This window comes from Anticarsia gemmatalis, chromosome 18 (assembly GCF_050436995.1).
Source record: "Anticarsia gemmatalis isolate Benzon Research Colony breed Stoneville strain chromosome 18, ilAntGemm2 primary, whole genome shotgun sequence".
NCBI lineage: Eukaryota > Metazoa > Arthropoda > Insecta > Lepidoptera > Erebidae > Anticarsia > Anticarsia gemmatalis.
Genome location: NC_134762.1, coordinates 6,924,312 through 6,945,960, shown reverse-complemented (window position 1 = coordinate 6,945,960; position 21,649 = coordinate 6,924,312). Strand labels below are relative to the sequence as shown.

The following is a 21,649-nucleotide window of genomic DNA, read 5'->3' as shown; positions in this document are numbered from 1 at the left end:
ATAGAAGGATCAAAGCAATTAATATCAGGATCTTGTAAAGAAAGGAAATGTTCATAATTAATTTGCATATAGTCATCTTCATCGGATGGGAATTTATTGTCATTGCGTTCTACGTGGTCTGAAGGACTTGGACTATCTTGAGTTAAATTGATTACGTTAGAATTCAAAATAGGAGGTCGGGATAATGCATCTGCATTTGTATTAAATTTACCTGATTTATGAATGATCTCGTAGTCATATTCTTCAAGTTTTAGTCTCCAACGGACTAAACGACTACCGGGATCTTTGATACTAAATAGCCATTTAAGAGGCATATGGTCAGTTACGACTTTAAATTTACGACCGTATAGATATGGGCGGAAATGTTTGACTGCCCATACGATGGCTAAGGCTTCGCGCTCGATCACTGAGTAATTAGATTCGGCTTTGTTTAATGTTCTTGATGCGTATGCAATAGGTAGGTCTTTGCCTATTTCTCCTTGAGAAAGTATAGCACCGATAGCATATAATGAAGCATCCGTAGTTAAAATAAATTCTTTGTTAAAATCTGGATATTGAAGAAGGGGAGTTGTGGTTAAAATTTCTTTACATTTATCAAAGGCTTCTTGTTGGCTTTCACCCCAAATGAATGGTGTGTCCTTTTTAAGAAGACATGTTAAAGGTTTAGTTAGTTTACTAAAGTTTGGAATGAATCTGCGGTAATAACCTGCAAGACCTAGAAATGATTTGATATCTTTACATGATTTTGGAATTGGGAAATTTTGAACTGCTTCTACTTTACTCGGATTAGGTTTAACACCTTCACTTGATATAATATGACCGAGATATGCTACTTCTTTTCTCATAAATTCACATTTATCTGGTTGGACCTTTAAACCATGCTGCTTAAGGCGATTAAAAACTTCGGTTAATTTTTGCTCGTGTTCTTGAAGGCTTGATGCGAATACCACAATATCGTCAAGATAGACAAAGCAACGGTCACCTTGTAAACCTAAGAGAACATTGTCCATGGCTCTTTGGAATGTTGCGGGTGCATTTTTCAATCCAAAAGGCATCCTAAGAAACTCATAGTGACCATATGGAGTGCTGAACGCGGTTTTAGGTATGTCTTTAGGGTCCATTTCGACTTGATGAAAACCAGAAGCAAGATCTAATGTAGTAAAATAAATTGAATGACCTAATTTGTCTAGAATGTCTGTTATGTTAGGTAAGGGATAACTGTCTCCGATTGTGATTTCGTTTAATTTGCGGTAGTCTATCACCACACGCCATTTTTGTTTTCCTGAAGCGTCTAGTTTTTTAGGTACTACCCAAATGGGGCTGCTCCAAGGCGATGTGCTAGGTTGAATTATGTTTTGGTCTAGCATTTTTTGAACCTGAGATTTGACTTCTTGCTGATGTACGTAAGGAAACCGATAAGTTTTAGTGTTGATAAGAACATCTGAGGTAGTTGGAATTGTATGTTTTGTATGACTTGTGAATGTAAGAGGCTCATCTTCTATATAAAATATATCTGAGAAGTTGTTGATGATTTTATCTAATGACTGTTTCTCTTCGTTATTTAAATGATCTTGTCGAATTAATTGTTTTACCTTTAACCTCTTATCATGGACGTTGTATTTAATATTTGTTGAGTTAATTGTATGAATATTCTGAGATAAGTCAATAGTTTGAAAACTCGTTGCTTTAATTATAGGAATATCTATTAATTTGTCTTTGTCACTAATGTTTACGCATGTAATTAGAAATTTGTTATTTTTGACTGTCACTAGTGCGTTTGGAATAGTTATGTCTTTGTTAATTATTTGTTTGTCTATGATTGCGGGACCATTCTGTACATCATTAGTGAGACATGTGATTACTGTTTCGGCCCTTGACCCTATTAACTGGTTTGTATCTGAGGATCCCTTTGTGATTTCACCTATATTGAACAATTTATAGGAACGGTCTCGTACACGCATTGTTTTAGATTGAACATGAATACTAACATTAAATTTAGTCATAAAATCATTACCAAGAATTCCGTCAACTTCTATGTTAAGATTAGCTACATGAAATTTAAACTTAGAGAAATTGTCTAGAGCAATTTGTGCTGTGCCAAAGCTTTGTATTGAAGAATCTTTTCCAGATATACCAACTATAGATACGATGTCCGATACATCTAGAGGTGCGTTACCAATCTTTTCCTTTTTGAGGACAGAAATGGCTGCGCCGGTATCTATTAGCATAGTAACTGGGTTGCCTTCAATATGGAATTTGCAGTGTAGAAGATTTTCAGGAGGTACGTTTAAAGAAGATATTCTGATGGATTTCGTGATCTTTGATTTTGTTGAGTTCAGACGAGATTTAGAATTAGATTTAGTATATGATTTACAATTAGATTTAGTGTCAGATTTAGTATCAGATTTAGTATTAGATTTAATATTAGATTTAGTTTCAGATTGAGCGTCAGATTTAGTACAAGATTTAGGAGTAGATTTTTGCTTAATACTAGAGCTAGAGTTATTAAATGATATAGGATTAGATTTAATTATTGTTTGGATTTCAGCCTGAATACATGCATCGCGAAGTTGTGTCCGATACACTGGTAGACTTGGCGATGTTTGAGAATCAGTCTGAGTAAAAGCGTCGCGAAGTTGTGTCCGATACACTGATAGACTTTGCGAAACTTGCGTGTTTTTTATGTGTCCCCGATGGACTGGTCTAGAAATTTGTTTTGTTATAGCTGGAGATCCTCCAGCGGGACTTGATTTTGGATCATTTTTGTCTGGACATAATATCGAGAAGCGGTTTCCTCGGACATGTCCAGATCCGGGGTCGCTTTGGAGTTTAAATTATGAATTTTAGGCTTAGGAGCTGGAAGCGCACGTTGGTTTACCTGATTCGACTGTAGATTTTTATAATTGTTAAATTGCCTTTTTCGGCACTCTGAAATTAAATGACCTGGTTTTTTACAGTAATTGCAAGTTTTACTGGTATTTATACGATTATGATTTGTTGGTGGAGTTGGGTTTGTTAACCGAAACATTTGCTGTCGAGCACGATTCATTGCACATATTTTCTCCTCTTGTATAGCGAAACGGCCTGCTTCAGAAAGAGTTGTAAAGCCTTTGGTTCGCAACATTACTCCTATCTCTGCGCTTATACCGTTAACGAAGACGCTTAAAGCTGTTTCTTCGGTAACCGCTAATCTACCGTAAAGAGTACTGTCAGTGATTTCTGTGCTTAACTTTTCGACTATTTTACTCCTGCATAGATCTACTCTATTAAAATACTGGGTTATAGATTCATTTGGTTTTTGAAACATAGATTGAAGTTCTAAATTAAGATGCGATATGGTTTTTACGTTTGAAAATTGGCTAATAAGAGAAGATTTCAATGCTGCCCATTTATTATATTGTCTGCAATGGATATTTGATGCCCCTACACCAGTAATGTTATTCAGGACGTACACTAATAGAATTTGCTTTTGATCCTCTGTGGCTAAATTAAAAGCTGAATCGCAGGATCTGACGAATCCGTAGATCTGGTCAGGTACATTTGTTTCGAATTTGGGAATTAGTTTGAGGAGAGTCGCTATATCTAGAGAAGTTGAAGTTTCGCTTTTGATCGACATTTTGTAAAAAAAAAAATTTGGTAAATATACGAATAACAAAAAGGTTAAAACAACTTGGATAAGATTTAGGAACTAGGAGTTAGATTTAAGGATTTCAGGCAAGGAAATAGAGCATATGAGTTTGGCCACTTACCACAGTAACATCAATATGTTCAGGAGCTGCATGTTCGGCGAAAACTGTTAAAAGCCGTCGGCTACCACACGATGACTGGGCGATGCTGTCCCTACGTGCGTTTCGTCTTCACAATTGCAGTATCCTACCGACTGCGCCAAATTTGTTATGAGGCGAATGGCAAACTCACTTTAAAAGAATAAAACTTTATTTATTACACTTAGAAATAATATATGAGTTATGAATTAACACTGATTTACGACTAAGATTTAGAATTGATTTAGAACTAACTATGTTTAGAACTAACTATGAACTAAATTAACTATGAACTAACTTAACTATGAACTGAATTAACTATGAACTGACTGTTCGTACATCGAGGACGAGCTTATATACTAATACAATATGTGAAACGTTAACTTATTAGCTAATGGTTTTAGGGCTAAAGTAAATATGATAAGCGAGTCCTGAGAAAAGACAATAACAAAGTGATTAGTAATTATAGTAAACAGGATACATTAAGATGTTTTGATTTAGATGATGTTAAAATATGAGGACTTTATAGTTATATACTAGGTTACAAGGATTTATGTATTCTTATGTAATACTACAATGTATGACTTATATGCTATTATAACAACAGTAAGAGTTATTATAAATATCGCTTCGTTATTATATAATCTGTATCGACACGTAACAAGACTGTTATTGTGCTCTTGTATCATACACCTTCATAATAATATTACAAATACTAACTACTTCGTCCACGGCAGAAATCTTGAAATAATTTTCCGAGATAGAAACTATCTCATGTAGGTACTATAGACGTATTAAAATCGATTCAGGAGTTTTATAGATTATCCCTTACAAACAACAAAGTTCATCGTTTCATATGATTTAGTAAGTACAATTAAGTACAAGAGTAAAAAACATAGATACTGTGTAAGTATCATGTGCTATGATTATCATAAACACGCTACATTGAATTAATTAAACTCGTCTTGTAGTCGAACGATTCAAAGTCTTGTACTTTGCATTCATTTACAATTATTATCTTAGTAGGAAAACATCAAAACAAATCTATCCATCTACACTTCGTATTAAAGACGTTTGTTTATACGGCCTAATCTCGGAAACCAATAAACCGATTCTGAAAATTCTTTCACTAATGTATTTTGTTAGTTACGACTGCAGTGAAATATAGAAACTGATTGTTTGGAGCGTAATGCGTAAACCGATAGATTGTAAAGGAAAACTAATACTTCACGCTAATAATAAGTTGAATTAGGTTAGACTGGACTGTTTTTGTAAGATAATTTATTTTGGCTGAACAAATTATATTGAAATACCATTTATTATGCCTATCTTTTTGAAGTAAATAGACATGTTGATTTAAAAACTAGAGAATAACCTTCTTAGTTAAGGTAATGAATGAAAAAGGCTATGAACAACAAATATGAATATTCGTTTAAATTTCGTTCATTCCTAATGATGAAGCATAGGTACTCCATGTCAAAATAGAATAGAGAAAAATCATGAACAAACCCTTCAATACTTTACGAAATTTCATTTTCGCGAACTATAATAGGCCTTCAGGTTCAAAGAGTCTTTATTCATTGAATGGATAACCGGATACAATTTCTATTGAGGCTTATTGACAATTACCTATCACAAAACATAACAAACACTATCAGGGAAATATTTACGTATTATCTGTTTGGGTTTTCGTTAAATACACTAATAGGTCAAGTTGATAACGCTAAGAAAACATTATGATATCGTGTAAATACACACATATGGTTTGACAATATTTCCTTACTTGGAACTTATTTTTGACAACGACTACTTGGGAAATCCCACATTAAAAATTAGTACGAATTCCACTATGCCGGAGGACTTTACGAACTTGGAAAACCCAAAACTTGTGTGAGACACTGAATTTTGTTGTTTGTTTAATGTGAGAAACGTAAACTGCCTTTTTTTATTTCTTTATTTAAAACGTTCATACGAATTGATGTTAGGTAGGGTAAAGCACCCAGTAGTCAGCCCCCAACCAGTAGTCAGCCTTTACAGGCTTTATATCCATATAATTAGTGTAGAAAATAGTAAAGACCAATAAAATAATCATTAATCGAATCTGTATAATCTTATTGACTAATATGCACAATTACGATTCGATAGCATGGCAGGTTGACGTGTTACACTCATTCTTATGAACTGCCATGAAAGACATGGGCAAAAACGTCGCCATTGCTATTTTTTTGTTAAGGATTCGTGTTTTAGTTTTTGGCATGTTTTTAAATGAATTTGATGCAATATGGAACGAATTGATATTTTATGCTAGTATTTAATAGTTTATCTTCGATAAAATCATGCATTGCAGGCGTTTTATTTGTCTTTTGTATTATAAATTAACGTGGCCGACTATTGGGTTTGCAAAATATGAGGTTGATCCAGTAGTCGGCCATGAGTGGCTGACTACTGTTTTTTTTGCAATTCTCATATATGTGGTTGAAATTAACAGGGCGAATACTTCTCAACATAACTATTGCGTTGAGCTAAACTCTTCTAAGACAAAAATAGTATTTTACCAGTAGTCGGCCGCATATAAAGTCAGTGAATTTCATGAGGCCGACCATTGGACCTACATATCCCATAGTCGGCCGTCAGTTTTGCTAAATGAAATTGGGTCTTAAATCCTTTCTTTAAGGTTCAAATTTGTGGACGGCTATGTTGGCACAAAACTTAGTTACTTGTTTTCGAATAGTATCATATCAAAAAGACCAAAAGATCTGTATAAAGAGGAATAATTGTCATGTGCTATGGTGGCGATCAGAAATGTTATGAAAATCATGGAAACGAGTCGAGTACTTGGCATTTCACACATTATTATGACACTACAAGTCCGAAATCGTTTAATAGTCGCACAAATGCCCCGTACCATACGGGGCTTTGTAAGCTAGACTAAGTGCACTCCCAAAAACAAATGACTGCCTTAAGAAACTGTCACGATATGTTGGAATCAGCTTCCAGTTTCACCGGATGCAGCTGAATAGCAGTGTTTTACATGGAGCAACTGCCTATATGACTTCCACAACCCAGTTACCTGGGCTATACCACGATTACCATAAGACTGGTTATCAGATTTTCAAGCTTCTGACTAATGGCAACGATTGCCAGAGATCCTTGAATGCCCGCCGGGACCTACAATTTACCATGCCTTCCGAAACACGAAGGAATTTTGGGAAATGAGAAAAGAAAGGAATGATACCAGTCACTTCTATCATCTACCTTCTATTTCCTAGCCTACCATTGACTTATGTTTCAACACATCAAGAAAGCTAAAATAGTTTTATAGAAGAGAGCATCTTTTGTAGATTGGGGAGAGTTGAAAAACAGATGGAATAAAGGAACAGAAAATAAACTTTTATCGCTGTGAACCGTGTGAAGAAAGATTGACTAGAAAACATTTAGAAATCAATTACCTAAGTGCTAATAACTATAAATTAAAATCTTGAAAACCCCCGATTTCACAATATATTTTTTTATTTCATACTTTTTATAGGTTGGTGGTTAGGTTAAGCCATTCTGACTTTCCCACCACCAGCTTTCTCAGCATGCGAAGCCATTTGAGACCCCGTCCGAGTAAATTTGCAGACATTCGGTTAATCTCCCCACTTTAACCCACTACAACTTTTAAACGGCTCCACCGATTTTCATCAAACATGTCTAAAAACACTCGCACATGTGTCACCTTTAATTAAAAAAATAAATTGAAATCACTGCATCCTTTCGGGAGTTATGATGCCATAGACAGACAGACACACAGACAGACACGTCGAACCTTATAACACCCCTCTTTTTGCGTCGGGGGTTAAAAATTAATGGATGCATAAATTGTACTGCATGGTATTATTGCAAATGTGCTTTATTTCCTGGAGATTTCAATAAAAATATATTTAAAATAGAACATTTGTATTGAGTAAGTAAGAGGCTGACTACTGGGTAAGACATGGCTGACTACTGGCGAAATGGGGCTGACTACTGGTAAAAAGTGCCATATTTTGTTTAATGTGGATTTTTTCCATAATAATCTTATAAATATGATATTTTTTTATTTTTTTCTTAAAGTTTAATAAATTACCTTTCATACTATGACTAATGATTTTACATCTAGTAGTAAATGTTAAAAATATGGCTAAATCAAATTGACATTTTCACTAAAAGGCTGACTACTGGGTGGTTTACCCTATATGTATTCAGGAGTACTTAATGGCATTTTCTACTGCCATTTGCCCTGCCAAACAATAAATACTTTCAGAACTGTCGAACACAAGATAAATGGGTGTCCCTTGCATGTAGCATCCCGTCGCTTACCATCATATGAGATGGAAGAGCAATGCCTTTTCCAACAAATACGGTTTGACCTACAATCGTTAAGGCAAAAATGCGACATCTCTGGTTGACGACATGTTCCCGTAAAAATGGCCATACCTATCTTCGAATTTGGGTCAGATTGACGATTGTATCAGATTTTATCGTAGCTGGCAACCTGACAGAACGTAACGGCTAACGTTGTTGGGTATAATGGGTATTGTACTAATAATTCAGCTAAGAATGTAAACATTAAACTAGGAAGCTCTGGCAATGTTTCCACTTGGGAGTATTGTACGAGAAACACAACACGACAGGTGGAATAATGAGGCACTAAAATTAATTGATGCTTAAAAATATTAATCGGAAACCATATTTATCTTAAGCTACGCGGTACGAATACACATCAAAACGTAAAAGCCGTAGGGCATACCTATTATAATAAGATAAAGCATCGATGGCTTGCACGGGGCAATATATGGATAGTCAACAGATAACTATAGGCTACAGCACAGTAGTATTTTCACAAGTGAGTTTATTGCCATCGCTACATGAAAACATTTTCAGACACAGGACAATGCTCTCAAAATGACGTTTCTTGAAAGGCTAAATCATAATCCATTTCTGACTGTCAAAAGGCCGTGCACTCATCGAGGGCAAGCGCAGTTCACGTCAGTACGTACAGAGTACACCCACGTTTAAATCATGCTTTCTACACATCATCATATCCTATCATATGATATCTTATAAACTTCAACACGTGAATTTCATGATAAAACAACACGCGATTTACACGACGTAGTCGCGTAATCCTTGAATGAATCTCGCCATTATCGCGCCTCCTACGATTCGGCACATTCTATTATTAGTTTAACCTACTCTAATTCTTTGAACACAAGGACAGACGGACCAATAGTGAATATTGTGCTATGTTGCATTACTGATTAAAGATGTGAATCATTTTCATCTTAATACCTACCAGTCATACTAGTATTATAAATGCATACGTTTGTTTGGATGAATAGGTAAACTATAAAAGGAGGTTTGTAACATACTCTTCCAAGCTAAGAGTACCAAACGAATCTTAATAAATTTTCTATACACAACTAGTTTATAATCTAGATAAATACTTCCCATATACCATATTTATCCCAGGAAAGCTTTCCACGCATACAAGTCATAGATAACTTAATACAACTTACGGAAAGTCATTACGCAGAATCTACTTCAAATTTTTTGCAAGAAAATGAACAGAAACAATGTCTGTCTACATAGGTACAAAGTTTTTTAATAAAACGTGTACTTTCTGAAGATCGTATCAATTAATCTTTTATTTATCTGTGCTAATGGATCATAGGTAGTTTAAGTTGCGATTTTAGCGTGATAGATAACTTCTTTGATCACTCTTTATTAATTAACACGCCTTAAATAATATAAGAAATCTAATCAATATCTAATACGTTATCCGATAATTTGAAAGGTTTATAAACATCTTCGATCTATATCATAAAGCTAAGGAGAAATTACTTTATTTACGGCATAGGTAATCTTTTTTTCTTATTTCTTTAACCAAAAGTTAGGTTTGAAATAATACTTTTAAGTCACCACAATGGCTTGTTGTGTGGAAAGCTACATGCTATCTAACATTACGCTAAAACCTACATAAGCAAAATAATAATTATATACGCAAAACTGTGAACAAATTATTCCTACCTACCCATTTAATTTTAATTGAAACGATGCATCATAATCTAATTACGCACTGTTTATTGTTTCAGTAAAAGTATTGGCCCCTATTTTGGCATGAGCATCAACTTTCCCTTTCGATATACAACATGTTTCAACATCGTACGGGCTGTTATTTGGCTTGATAAGCTAATTGCATTGCCAGTAACTTGCACACGAGGAAACTTCTTGAAAGACCTTTGTACAATAGTGAAATTGGTAAACAATTCCATTGATTGATGACGTTATACGATCTGTACTTTAGAAAGGTACAGAGTTTAAAGCTTAAGTTGTATATACATCATAAAGGAAACATACTATGCTAAGATTTATATTTTAAGAAAAAACGCTGGTTTTGCGTGAAAATAATGCTTTTAAAGAGGATTTGATTCTTTTTTTAACATATCTCTTAAGGACATGTCCGTCCGTAGTGGCGAGATGTGGACTCTAAGTCTTTGCCCCTCTCACTTCGGGAGGAGGCTCTTACAGGATTAGTGGGAAAATAATTGGTAAAATATAGGGAATTTGAGCCCTCTATGCACCTGACTCCACCAGTGCTTATGACTGTGTAAGTACTACTAACCATATCCAATGGCCCAAAAACTAAGAAAACTAGTTGATTCAATAACATTTAATGTAAATCATCCATTACATTACATTGCGCGTTCGCCTAGTTTGTCTATTTACGACCTACACTACATTATTAGCCGCTCATTACTCGAGTCGGCCAATAAATAACGTACCACACCCACACCGATCATACGAGCTCTATTATACTATATTTTTTCATATGAGTGTAGGCGGCATATAGTACCCTTTGTAAAGCAAACATGCCAGATGATTTTAATGTTTTCAATATGATTTATATTCACATATACGTGTAAAAGTGCACATGCTGATTGAATAATAGGCAATAATAAACAATATAGCATCTTACTCTGGAATGGAAAGTCATTACAAAATGGAAAGTATCAGTATAAGTCTTCCACCATAGGAACATAATAAACAGATTAACATTATTTCAAGCTCAATAAACTGTAAAAGTCTAAACACTGTCTAGTAGTTTAGAATGGCAGAGGCATTACAGCATTTAAGTCTGACAAGCAGGCTTGGCAAGTTATCGTGTTATAACCCAGATAATAGGTCATGGAGCTCCGATAGGCAGTTGGACCATGTAAAATCATTGTATTCATTTGCATCCAGCAAGACTGGAAGCCAACTCTTTTTAGTTGAAAGAAAGGCTAGACTGATTAAGTACAGCATCGTCAGCAGGAATTTCTAGAATAACCTAGTACACTCATCTCCGTATTTACTGAACACATGCGAGAATAACGACCTTTAAAAATATTGGAAATGATACATAAATGTAACAGGATAAAGTTAATATTTTCACCTGAATACACAGATATATTCATATATTACTTATTGATATTGATTTATACAAAGAGATTGAACAACTCAAAGACAAAGTGTGTCAATTGGATACTGATTATGGCCAGTGATTGTGATAACAAAAGGAAGCTAAGTGTGTGCTGATAACAAGGTCATTGTCCTCGTAGTTTCTTTATTTACTCTTATAATAAAGACGAAATATGTATAGTAAATTTCTTCATATGAATTGGACCATGGCTTAGCCTTTCTTCCAAACTATGTTGGATTTGGCTGCCAGTCTCAGCGGATGCAGCTGAGTGCCAGTGTTTTACAGGGAGCTAGTGCCTATCTGACCTCCACAACCCAGTTACTTGGGTTATAACATGATACCTTCGGTAAGACTGGTTGTCAGACCATTCATAAATATTTTAAAATATACCTTTTTGGGTAACTGGAGGTCCTGTATGACATTATATATGGCTCAGAAAACCAATGCAAGTTTTTCCAAGTGGCTTTATCTGGCCTCTGCCTATGAGAAGAAGGTGTGGTTTTATGTATGTTTATATGTCTTTTGGGGTGTTTGTAGGGATGAAAAAATGGGATATTCTTTCTACTAATTAGTATTAAAGAAAATGAATTCAAGTAAACCTTATAAGAGACAGACTCTTTAATGGACAATACCTCCTTCTAATACTGAGGGGCATGGTTATGTGCTGAACAAAACGAAAACTAGCTACAGGAATATTTTAAAACATTTCAATCATATTAACGTTTTTATCAGATGGTTCTGTTACAAACTGGAAATCGTGTAACCAGTTGCTAAGCAAGCTGGCAGGAAAACTACAAAAAATATAATCATTCAAATATACAAAAACCATTGAGATAATGAAATCCACAAACTATTTGTTTTATCAACGCTAATGGCCTTTTTATACTTTCAAATAACTGACAGAAAGACCATTAGATGAAATTACAACTACTGCTACTGAATTTGTGTTCAAGTTGTTTGGCGACACCTCTACCATTTTATATTTGTCGTTAAAAGCCATCACAAAATCTATTATTTATAATTAAATGTTCATAAACTCACAGCTATCGTTTCCATCCGTAGTGTCCGTTGGTTCAGCTCCTCGTAGTGCAAATGAGACTGCATCTTGACGGTTCCTGAAAGCCTTGAATCTTGAAGACTTGTATCTACGGACCAGCTCCAGAGCCTCACTTTTATTCTTGTACACGTGTAGCGCTTCTGTTGAAGAGAAAACATTATTAATACATTTCTGGATATATAATTGAAGTTTAAGAAATGATCCCATATTATGGTTTTAATTGATGTTGACCAATAACAGCTAAAATTCAGCAATACAGTAATATAGACAAATTATCTGCTTAAATATCCAATTCTAATGGATTAAAAATATATAATGTATGCTAAAAGAATTATCTATTCTTCTGCTTATTATTAAAGAAGAAATAAACAAATAATTTGTTTAAAAACCAGAAATATCTATTCTACCTTTTTTTTACTGCATAAATTAAACAATGAAACATAAGATAAAACTTCAAGGTAGCCAACAATTCTTAACTGCCAGGTTTATTTTTGTTACTGTAGATAGCATTGGTAATTAAAACTGGTAAAAACATACAGTAGCCTCAGTGTTAGCATTGAAAATATTGTGGCGCTCACATGGACATTATAAAATAAGATTTAAGCTATTCTTACTACTATATAATGCAATTATATGTAACTTCAGCCTGCCTCACAGTTTTTTTGCTGTTTTATAATAAAAAAAAACATCCAGGCCTTTCAGAATGTTTGAATACGGAAGTCAAGTATTATTCAGTGACCTTAATCTATGTTATCAGAAAGATAATAAGATAAGAATGAAAATAATGTCACCAGTGTATGTATTTGCAAGGATTAAATTATAATTTTCTTTTTTTTTTTTAGGTTGAATATGAAAATGCTCTAGTCTACTTTCTCACAATAGAATCATAATAAATTATCTTTGTCTAAAAAAACAAAGGCATACAAATATAGTGTGTGACTAATACTTTTCTTAAATGCAAATTGTTATAGAAATTGTGTTCTTGGCAACAAACTTTATGCTTATTTAATTCTTGAGAACAAAGCTTCTATTAATTCGATAGAACAAAATAGATACTGGACAACAAGAAAGTAACAGAAAATAAACAATAACAATTGACATACCTTCGTCAGGTCCTTTTTTAATTTCACAAGGTATATACACTCCGTAATAGGTGATAGGTGGTTCTACATTCGTTGGGCTTTCAGGCGCGCTGGTTTTCTTACTCAGCGTATCAAAACGCAACAACCTACTAAACAATCCAATGGCACCATCTCGCTTCTCAGTCGGCGACAGCGATATCTCCTCCTTCATACCGCCAATATCCTTGTTACACTCCGGTATTATTACAGCCTTAGACATTTTCGTCTCCTAAAAATCGTAAACATTTTTATGTTTTGTTTGTGACGCAAAGCGCAGCTCGCGAACAGTTTATTTTTACAACGATCGTATTTCTACCACAACTCACCTTACACACTAGGCTTGTCATAAAATCATAATCATAACTTAGCTATGAAACTATATTATGCTATTTCAGAGCATTTTGTAAAAAGTTTTAATCACAACAAAAATATCGGGCGTTTTTTGAAACAGGAGATTGAAATGCGTTACGAACGGCGGATGACGTTTTGACAGCTAGTCGCACTTTTTCTTTGATAGTGAGTTGTATGACAGACGTTAACTTACTATTCTTTTGACTAAACACAAATACACTACCTACAATAATTGATTTGAAAAAATAATCGGTACCTACCTAATATTAATCGGTATTACATAGAAGTTAGTTTTACAAAATTATATCATTGGTACGATTATTGATAAGTTGTGGCTGATATTGAGAATCGATTTAAATTTAATCGAAACACTTGAACGGAGTGAAAACCGTAACTTTCCGAAAATTGCTAATATTGATTTGTGGGCTCTCAGAATCAAAATCAATCAATCTCAATAATAGGTTAACGTAGGTTCAATAGTAACTTCCCACTCTTCCAACAAGTGAGAGTCCTTTTCAACTTCTAGATTCTTGACTAAGTTAAAGATTCAGTTGGATCTGAAAAGGCCACTTATATGATGGTCAACTTTTGTTGTCCAAAAGTGTTTGTCTTATAGAATTTATACAAAATTAAATAAAAGCCAAAATTCATTACATGTTATTTATTGAGAAGCCTTCTTATTTTTCTTTTTATTCTTATTTTTAGGATTAGGATTAGGAGTAGTAGCAGCAGCAGGAATTGATTTTAAAGTTTTCTCAATGGCCATAGAATATAAATTAGAATTGATAGTCTTCAGTTTGTTTAGTTCTTCATGTAGTGCTGCCTCCTTGAACTTGAATTCATTTTCCAATTCCTTTGAAGAAATATTAATTTCGAAATCTGTATGTTGTTCAGGCCAAAAGCTAATCTTCTTTTTGGTAAACACTTCCAGTTCAGTTATTTCATCAGAATCTTTTTCTAAGGTCCTTTCAAGGCTGTGTAGGATCATATTTGGAGTAAAGTCCTGCTTGTAGATAGCTGGAAAATTCACAGTGAAGAAGGCATTTGTTACAGGCCCCTTATGTCTAATAATTCTTACTGGTTGTTTGCTAGGAATATGCCACAAAATGACCTGCTCGTCATTTGATCCAGACATTAGAGTCTCTCCATCTAGTGAAACAGACAGACAATTGACTGCTTTGGTATGAGCAGAATAAGTTTGAGAGTTACTATTAGTATCAATTAACAACTCCCTATTTCTAGGAGGATTAGTTAGACTAATTTGATGAATTTTTCCTTCAGTTGTCCCCACAAAAATGTTCAATTCCAGGACATCAAAAGTAATAGAGCACAGAGGTGCATCAAAGACTAGATTAAGCAACATCTCTCCTGAAGACAAGTCATATATTTTACATGTTCTGTCACTTGATACAGTGCACAAACGTCCATGCATGCCAGTTTTGCTTATACACAGATCTGTAACTGGTAAGGAATGATCAGAAAATATGTATACAGGGTCATGTTGTCCGGCTGATGTTTGAGACACTAGGTCTACTTCTGGGTGAGTTGATACAGTAGCAAGAGACCAAACCATAACCATTCCATCGTCAGCTGCCGACACAAAGTATCGCCCATCAGGTGTAAATTTCAACATCACAACTTTTTGGTAATGGCGGTTTATAATAGTCAATAGATTACCAGATGCAGTTTGCCACAGGTATATCTTTTCCTCGATACCTGCGACAATGTACGCTCCATCGCGGGTCACGGCAAAGGCTGTAGCTTTACCAGGGAGAATAAATCGTATTCCCTGAACTGTTTGGTAAGAATTCAAGGGCCATATGTGTAATACTGGCTTGGTTTTCTCCACAACAGCCAGATAATCGTTTCCAATAAACGAGAGCGTTTTGTTTTCAGCTGTACCGCCTCCCTTGTATGTCATTAGGCTGGTGCCGGTGTGTGGGTCCCACACGCAGCTCGTCCATAGTGTATTATTTGAATCACTGGTCACGAGAACCTCTAAAAGAGTCGCCATAGTATACGAATCTAAGAATATATTTTGACTTCTACTTTTTAAGGTAACTATTTAGTTATACTTTTAGTTAATACTTTGTTTATTCAAATCCACATGTGGACAGCGATGTAAAAATCTACCCAGCAATGAAACGTCAAATTCATTTTACTTCACAATGACATTGATCGAATCGTCTATTCGATCGGATAGTTGGCCTCGTAGTAGGCGTGATGTACCTAACTAAGAGATTATCATCAATCATGTAGACATACCTACATTAAATAAGTTCAATATATGTATGTAGAAAACGTAGCAGATAATTTCCTGGAAAATGACTGCCTATTCAGATTCCTATTATCTTTGGCAAAGTAATATTTCATATGCAATTATTTTATGTGACGAAACTTAATAATAATAACCATCTTGTTTGGTTATAAGTTTAGATTTAACTTTTTAGAGTTCGACCTGTAAAACATTTACATAGGTATATAATTTGAGATGTTTTGTGTGTGTATCGAAACGCATAGAGAAAAAAAAAACATTTCGTATAAGTATCTGTCAAAATATTTTATCCAATGAGGCAAATATTCTCAAGACATGCTTACTGTCGATTGGTTAAAATAAACCGAACCTTCATAAAGTTGCTTCGCTACTTGTACTAGTTCGTCTACAGCTGTCATTTACAGTGTTTTTAGTAAAGTGTATTTCAGTGTTTGTACCTAAACCCGTGTACAAGAAAGCAGCAACATGTTCAAAAAGTAAGTTGAACAAAATTTTTAATACTCTTCTATTATGAGAGCAAATTATTGCAATAATTTTGTGATTTTGATTATTTTTGACGAAGAGGTTATAACTTCATTCATTCAGCGGTGAGGCGCCGCGATTGGCCGAATATTTGACGTAATACAACGCGACCGGCCAATGAGAACTTAGTAATTATTTTACAACGTTAGTGATGTCCATGTCATTTCGGCTTAATTCGGTTTTTTAAATCGACTATTTTAATATTTGAGAGCAAATAAATGATATCAGGCCTACTTATAGGATCATTCGTATGCTTAAACATAATATCAGATTCTCAGTATAATATGTACCTTTATGATTATTGTCGTTAAAAATTAGTTGAATTTATTTAATAAAAAAAAGTGGGGTTATTATAATACTAATTATAGACATTTCAAAACAATTTACAGAGAGTTTGTCTGGTTCAAATTCTTTGAAATAGGTATAATAAAAAATGGGTCTTACTCAATCGACTTATGAGCGTTGCCAAATATTCGTGTTTCATTTACGACTTTGCGTTACAACACTACAAATATAGTGACGTAAAGACAGCGGAGGTGTGAAAGTGAAAACATTATAAGTCAGACAGAGATAGATAGATCCGAATAAAAATGGTTGAATGACTAGATTCCAAGTTCGTTCATCAGTTCAGTTCTGTGCAGCTGTTCTTATTTGATTGTCCTGTGCGCTAGTGATTTTTTCGACTACTTTATAGCACTTAAATTCTTGTGATCGCCGTCGAACTATTACGTTTTACGAATATACATTGCGAACATTTCGAAACAAAAGCGTGCTAAGATTTTTCGTGCATGGTGCACTTTTTCGTGACGTAACTGGACTTCTAACGAATAACTGTTCGTGTACCGCTAACAAAGGTCGTGGCGGCCCATGTCTGCCGTATCAGTGAGTTCGCGTGAATTTTGACGGTTCGAGGATGTGGGAATCTGATTCTGACACGGGATCCCGCAGTGCGTCCTCGGACGGACTGCGGCGACGTCAAGGATGGGATCCGGAGGCGGAGAGTTTGGCGTCGCAGATGGACGAGCTGGACGAGGTGCTCGCCGAAGAAGAAGATGGATGCCCGCTGCCATCCACCCCGGAGGATCAGCATTTGCTCGATGCAGAAATGGCGGAAGTACTGAAAGCGGGCGTCCTTTCTGACGAAATCGACCTCGGTGCTCTAGCACACAATGCTGCCGAACAAGCCGAGGAATTCGTTCGCAAGGTATGGGAGGCGTCGTGGAACGTCTGCCACTTCAGACATCTGCCACGATGGCTGCAAGACAACGACTACCTTCACAAAGGTCACCGACCACCACTACCGTCGTTCAGCGCGTGCTTTGCTTCGATATTCCGCATCCACACCGAGACAGGCAACATCTGGACGCACCTGCTCGGGTGCGTCGCATTTATCGGTGTCGCTATTTACTTCCTGTCGCGCCCTTCAATCGAAATACAGATGCAGGAGAAGATGATATTTGGAGTATTCTTTATTGGCGCCATCGTGTGCCTCGGCTTTTCGTTTGCATACCACACCCTTTACTGCCATTCGGAGATGGTCGGGAAACTGTTCTCTAAGTTGGATTACTGCGGCATTGCTCTCTTGATTATGGGTTCATTTGTTCCGTGGTTGTATTACAGTTTCTACTGCCACTACAGACCGAAGATTATATATTTATCTGTAGTGGTAGTTTTAGGAATCTTGTCTATAATAGTGTCCCTCTGGGACAGGTTCTCAGAGCCTCGATTGAGACCTCTCCGAGCGGGAGTGTTTATGGGTTTTGGTCTGTCAGGCATAGTGCCTGCAATCCACTATGGTATTACAGAAGGTTGGTTCAGTCAAGTGAGTAAAGCATCACTTGGCTGGTTGGTGTTGATGGGTCTGTTATACATATTAGGAGCAATGTTCTATGCTCTCAGAGTGCCGGAGCGCTGGTTCCCAGGCAAGTGTGACATCTGGTTCCAGTCACATCAAATATTCCATGTGCTAGTGATTGTAGCTGCATTTGTGCATTACCATGGTATCAGTGAACTGGCATCATACCGTGTGACTGTAGGGGAATGTTCCATGCCTCCATCATCAATCGCATTCTAGCCCCTCCCTATACCAAATGTGATAGTAGACCATAGATAAATTTAAGTAGAATTACAAACATTCGATAGCTTCACTGTATATTTTTTAAACATATAAACTACGAATTTTTGTAAATTTTATAACAACTCAGCAACAGCTGATAACAACACTGATAAGGCAAAGTGCATACTTGTGAGGCTGAAGAGAAATGAATGGAGTTAATAGCATGCTCACATTGGGCTGTAAAATGGGGGTACTATAAATAAAACATATGTCATAGTTGTTTATTTATTTTTTAAATTAGAGATAGTGCATTATTTGTAGTTATTGTTTAGTCTGTCTAGTTACACTATTTGCACCAAGGCTGCACATTAAAAATCCAATTCTATGCAAGTTTTTTTTATTAACAATATACTTGAACTTTAACAATGCTGTGTTAAGATGTTAGTGTACTTAATTTATATTTTGTTTACTTATTTTCTTTGTTTTTGCACTAAATTTAAGACCAGTGTTAAGTAGAATAGACATAGTTTGGACCACATAAATGCCCTTTACTGTTCTTCCATGATGTACATAACATTCTTAACTAATTGGTCATAGCTATTACTAAATTTAAAAAAGATGTAGCATTGAGGTAACTCTGCTGATATCTTACTTTCAATGTAACAATTTGCAAATTAAATCATTCTCTATTTGTTTTGATTCCTTTAGCCAATACATTCTTATTTCTTCAATAAAAGTTCCTATTTATTTCACCTTTCTTAACATTTTTACATTCTAATTTCATGATGGTGTTGTGTGGAATCTCATGTTGTCTTTCATTAGATATCTCTTAGGAGCATTACATTCTCAGGTCTATGTGTAATAAACATTTTGTATGTAACAGATATGACTTAACATGCCCTGAATACAATTGGGTACATTGATGCAATAAAATAATTTTGATTTGTAAACATGTGATTGTGTTGATGTACTAATTGTAGTCACTTTTGTAATATTAAGTAATTGCAGTATCACATTCCATCACTACTTCAGATTTCTTTATTATTTGAATAATTTATTTTGTGATTATTTTTTACTGAACAGTTGTGTAAAGATTTTTGGGCACTCGTCAACTGACTTCATTATGATGTGGTCTGCAGTAGTAATAAAAGTATAAATTAATTCAAAGTATATTCTAAATTGTTATAAGTGTTCATAAGTGTAAAGATTTTATGAGACAGAAAATGTAAAAAAAAGATTTTGTGATGTATATTGCAAATTGAACTCTATTGTCTTGAAAAGTACATTTATATTGATATGTTGGATGGAAAAGCTTAAAAATTATGTAAGTAGAAATGTTGATATGATAATATAGAAAAACTCATAAAAATATCGTAAAGACAATGTCTTACATAATTGTAAAATAAACTGTAAGTGTTGATGTAAAGCTGCTTTCTCTGGCTAAATTAAACAACTTGGTTTGATCAGGAATTCTAAGAATCCAGTATTTGGCATATCAAGGAACTAAATCAGGATTTGACTGATGATGGACAATATTATTCAATATCAGTTTGTGTAAATTGCAATTGTTGGGAAATGTAAAGTATTGTTTGCTAGAAAGCTTAGAAACTCACGAGTTACATAACAATGGCAGTATTTTTTGCTATGAGATTTAATTATTTAATCATTTATTTGGAATACGTAATATAGACCACATAATTACTAATCATAAAATTGTTATTCTATGTTTTCTGTGGCATCTTATTTGTTAAAAATGTTTATTGATACAATGGTCTTCTTGAATTACTTTGTAAACAAAAAAATATGCTTTGGCTGTTCTTGTGACATTTGTTGAATACTTGTTTTGGTGGGATTAAAATTATGCAATAAATTTAAATAAAACCGATAAACGTGTTCTGATTTGACATAGCTGTAAGATAGTTCACCACACGTGATCGAAACTGGTTTCATTCACGACTCGTGGATTCTTTACCTTTCTCTTTTACATCTGATATTCTACCATATAATAAAAGATAAAAGACTTCAAGGTTTTCTTTAAATGCTAGAAAAGTTACGTACACACAGTAATTAATTCAGTAGACACTTAAAACTTACTACTTTCGTACATTTTGTGTAACTTGTCTGACTTCGTATGACGTCACTGGAGGATTAACTGCCTACGTGTACATAGAAACTCGTTCGCTTTATACAAAGGTTTTACGTCATCCTGTCTGGATGTTGGAAAGCTTTAAGGCTTCATCGCGAACCTACCTTAACGTATATCTATGTAGATTACTTAGAATGTGTATATCTATCTACATTTATGCAATTCACGTGCTGTTCAACAAAGTGGGTAGTTCGAAATAATCCATATTAAGAATTCAGAGGGCAGCTTACATTTGTTAGTATGCATTTCTGTTAGTTTGTACAGAAATAGAGACCGGAAAAGCCAGAGCAGGCCATCCGGAGATTTTCTATTTTTGGCGCCTATTTAAGGCAACCGTAAAGATGATGTTAGTTTATTTTTCCATGATATCTCTTACAAGATTTTTGCCTTATAATAAACCGTAATTATAGAAAGTCGATAGAGAATTGCGTTCAATAACCATTTCATAATTGACCAGAGGTTTATAATATATATCTACCTACTTACTAATTACATAAAGCTGCATGTATTGGCAGGACATACGCAAGATCTCGGGGACTGCCATTACTCAAACACTGAACTGCGGCTTGCATGGCCTACTTAACAATATCCCAAAATAGCTCCCATTAGGTAAAATGAGGAGATTACTTCAAAAGCAATCCAATTTGTTAAACCTAATTCTAATGTATAAGCAAAGGCATTTTGAGCGCTGATTAAATTTTGTAGCTTATCATGGTTTATCAAACGGCCTTGGGCTCAAATTATTTAAATATTTTGCATTTGGAGCACACCTAGGTTGAAATATAATAATAGATTTTTAATCAGCACGTGAATACATTTAAGCTCATCATCCTATTACGGCAATACTTTATTCCATTGAGTAAATCCTTATAAA

The 21,649-nt window shown here is 34.8% G+C and overlaps 4 protein-coding genes across 5 annotated transcripts in view; 2 read left to right on the top strand and 2 right to left on the bottom strand.

The window, feature by feature from the left end:
* Ankle2 (ankyrin repeat and LEM domain-containing protein 2) overlaps positions 1-13,932 on the bottom strand; it is a 33,040-nt gene extending 19,108 nt beyond the window's left edge. For both annotated transcript variants that reach the window (XM_076125766.1, XM_076125767.1), the window contains exons 1-3: positions 13,752-13,932; positions 13,408-13,654; positions 12,289-12,444 (exon numbers count right to left, since the gene is read on the bottom strand). In XM_076125766.1, the coding sequence (XP_075981881.1) occupies positions 12,289-12,444; positions 13,408-13,654; positions 13,752-13,772 (424 nt within the window). In that variant the 5' untranslated portion in view covers positions 13,773-13,932. The remainder of the gene's footprint in view (positions 1-12,288; positions 12,445-13,407; positions 13,655-13,751) is intronic.
* Positions 13,933-14,428: 496 nt separating this feature from the next.
* Positions 14,429-15,927, bottom strand: LOC142980644 (WD repeat-containing protein 18). Its single transcript, XM_076126149.1, has one exon. The coding sequence runs from the start codon at positions 15,788-15,790 to the stop codon at positions 14,438-14,440; it is 1,353 nt and encodes a 450-aa protein (XP_075982264.1). The 5' UTR covers positions 15,791-15,927; the 3' UTR covers positions 14,429-14,437.
* A 442-nt stretch (positions 15,928-16,369) lies between these two features.
* MCTS1 (malignant T-cell-amplified sequence 1 homolog) overlaps positions 16,370-21,649 on the top strand; it is a 64,766-nt gene continuing 59,486 nt past the window's right edge. The window contains exon 1 of the mRNA XM_076126284.1: positions 16,370-16,527. Within this exon, the coding sequence (XP_075982399.1) occupies positions 16,517-16,527 (11 nt within the window). The 5' untranslated portion in view covers positions 16,370-16,516. The remainder of the gene's footprint in view (positions 16,528-21,649) is intronic.
* On the top strand, positions 17,170-20,518 carry AdipoR (adiponectin receptor). The gene has a single exon (XM_076126283.1). It carries the CDS (start codon positions 17,487-17,489, stop codon positions 18,645-18,647), a length of 1,161 nt encoding a protein of 386 aa, XP_075982398.1. The 5' UTR covers positions 17,170-17,486; the 3' UTR covers positions 18,648-20,518.

Coding starts and splice junctions, on each gene's coding strand:
- LOC142980644 (XM_076126149.1), bottom strand. CDS start 15,790: ATGGCGACTCTTTTAGAGGTTCTCGTGACCAGTGATTCAAATAATACA.
- AdipoR (XM_076126283.1), top strand. CDS start 17,487: ATGTGGGAATCTGATTCTGACACGGGATCCCGCAGTGCGTCCTCGGAC.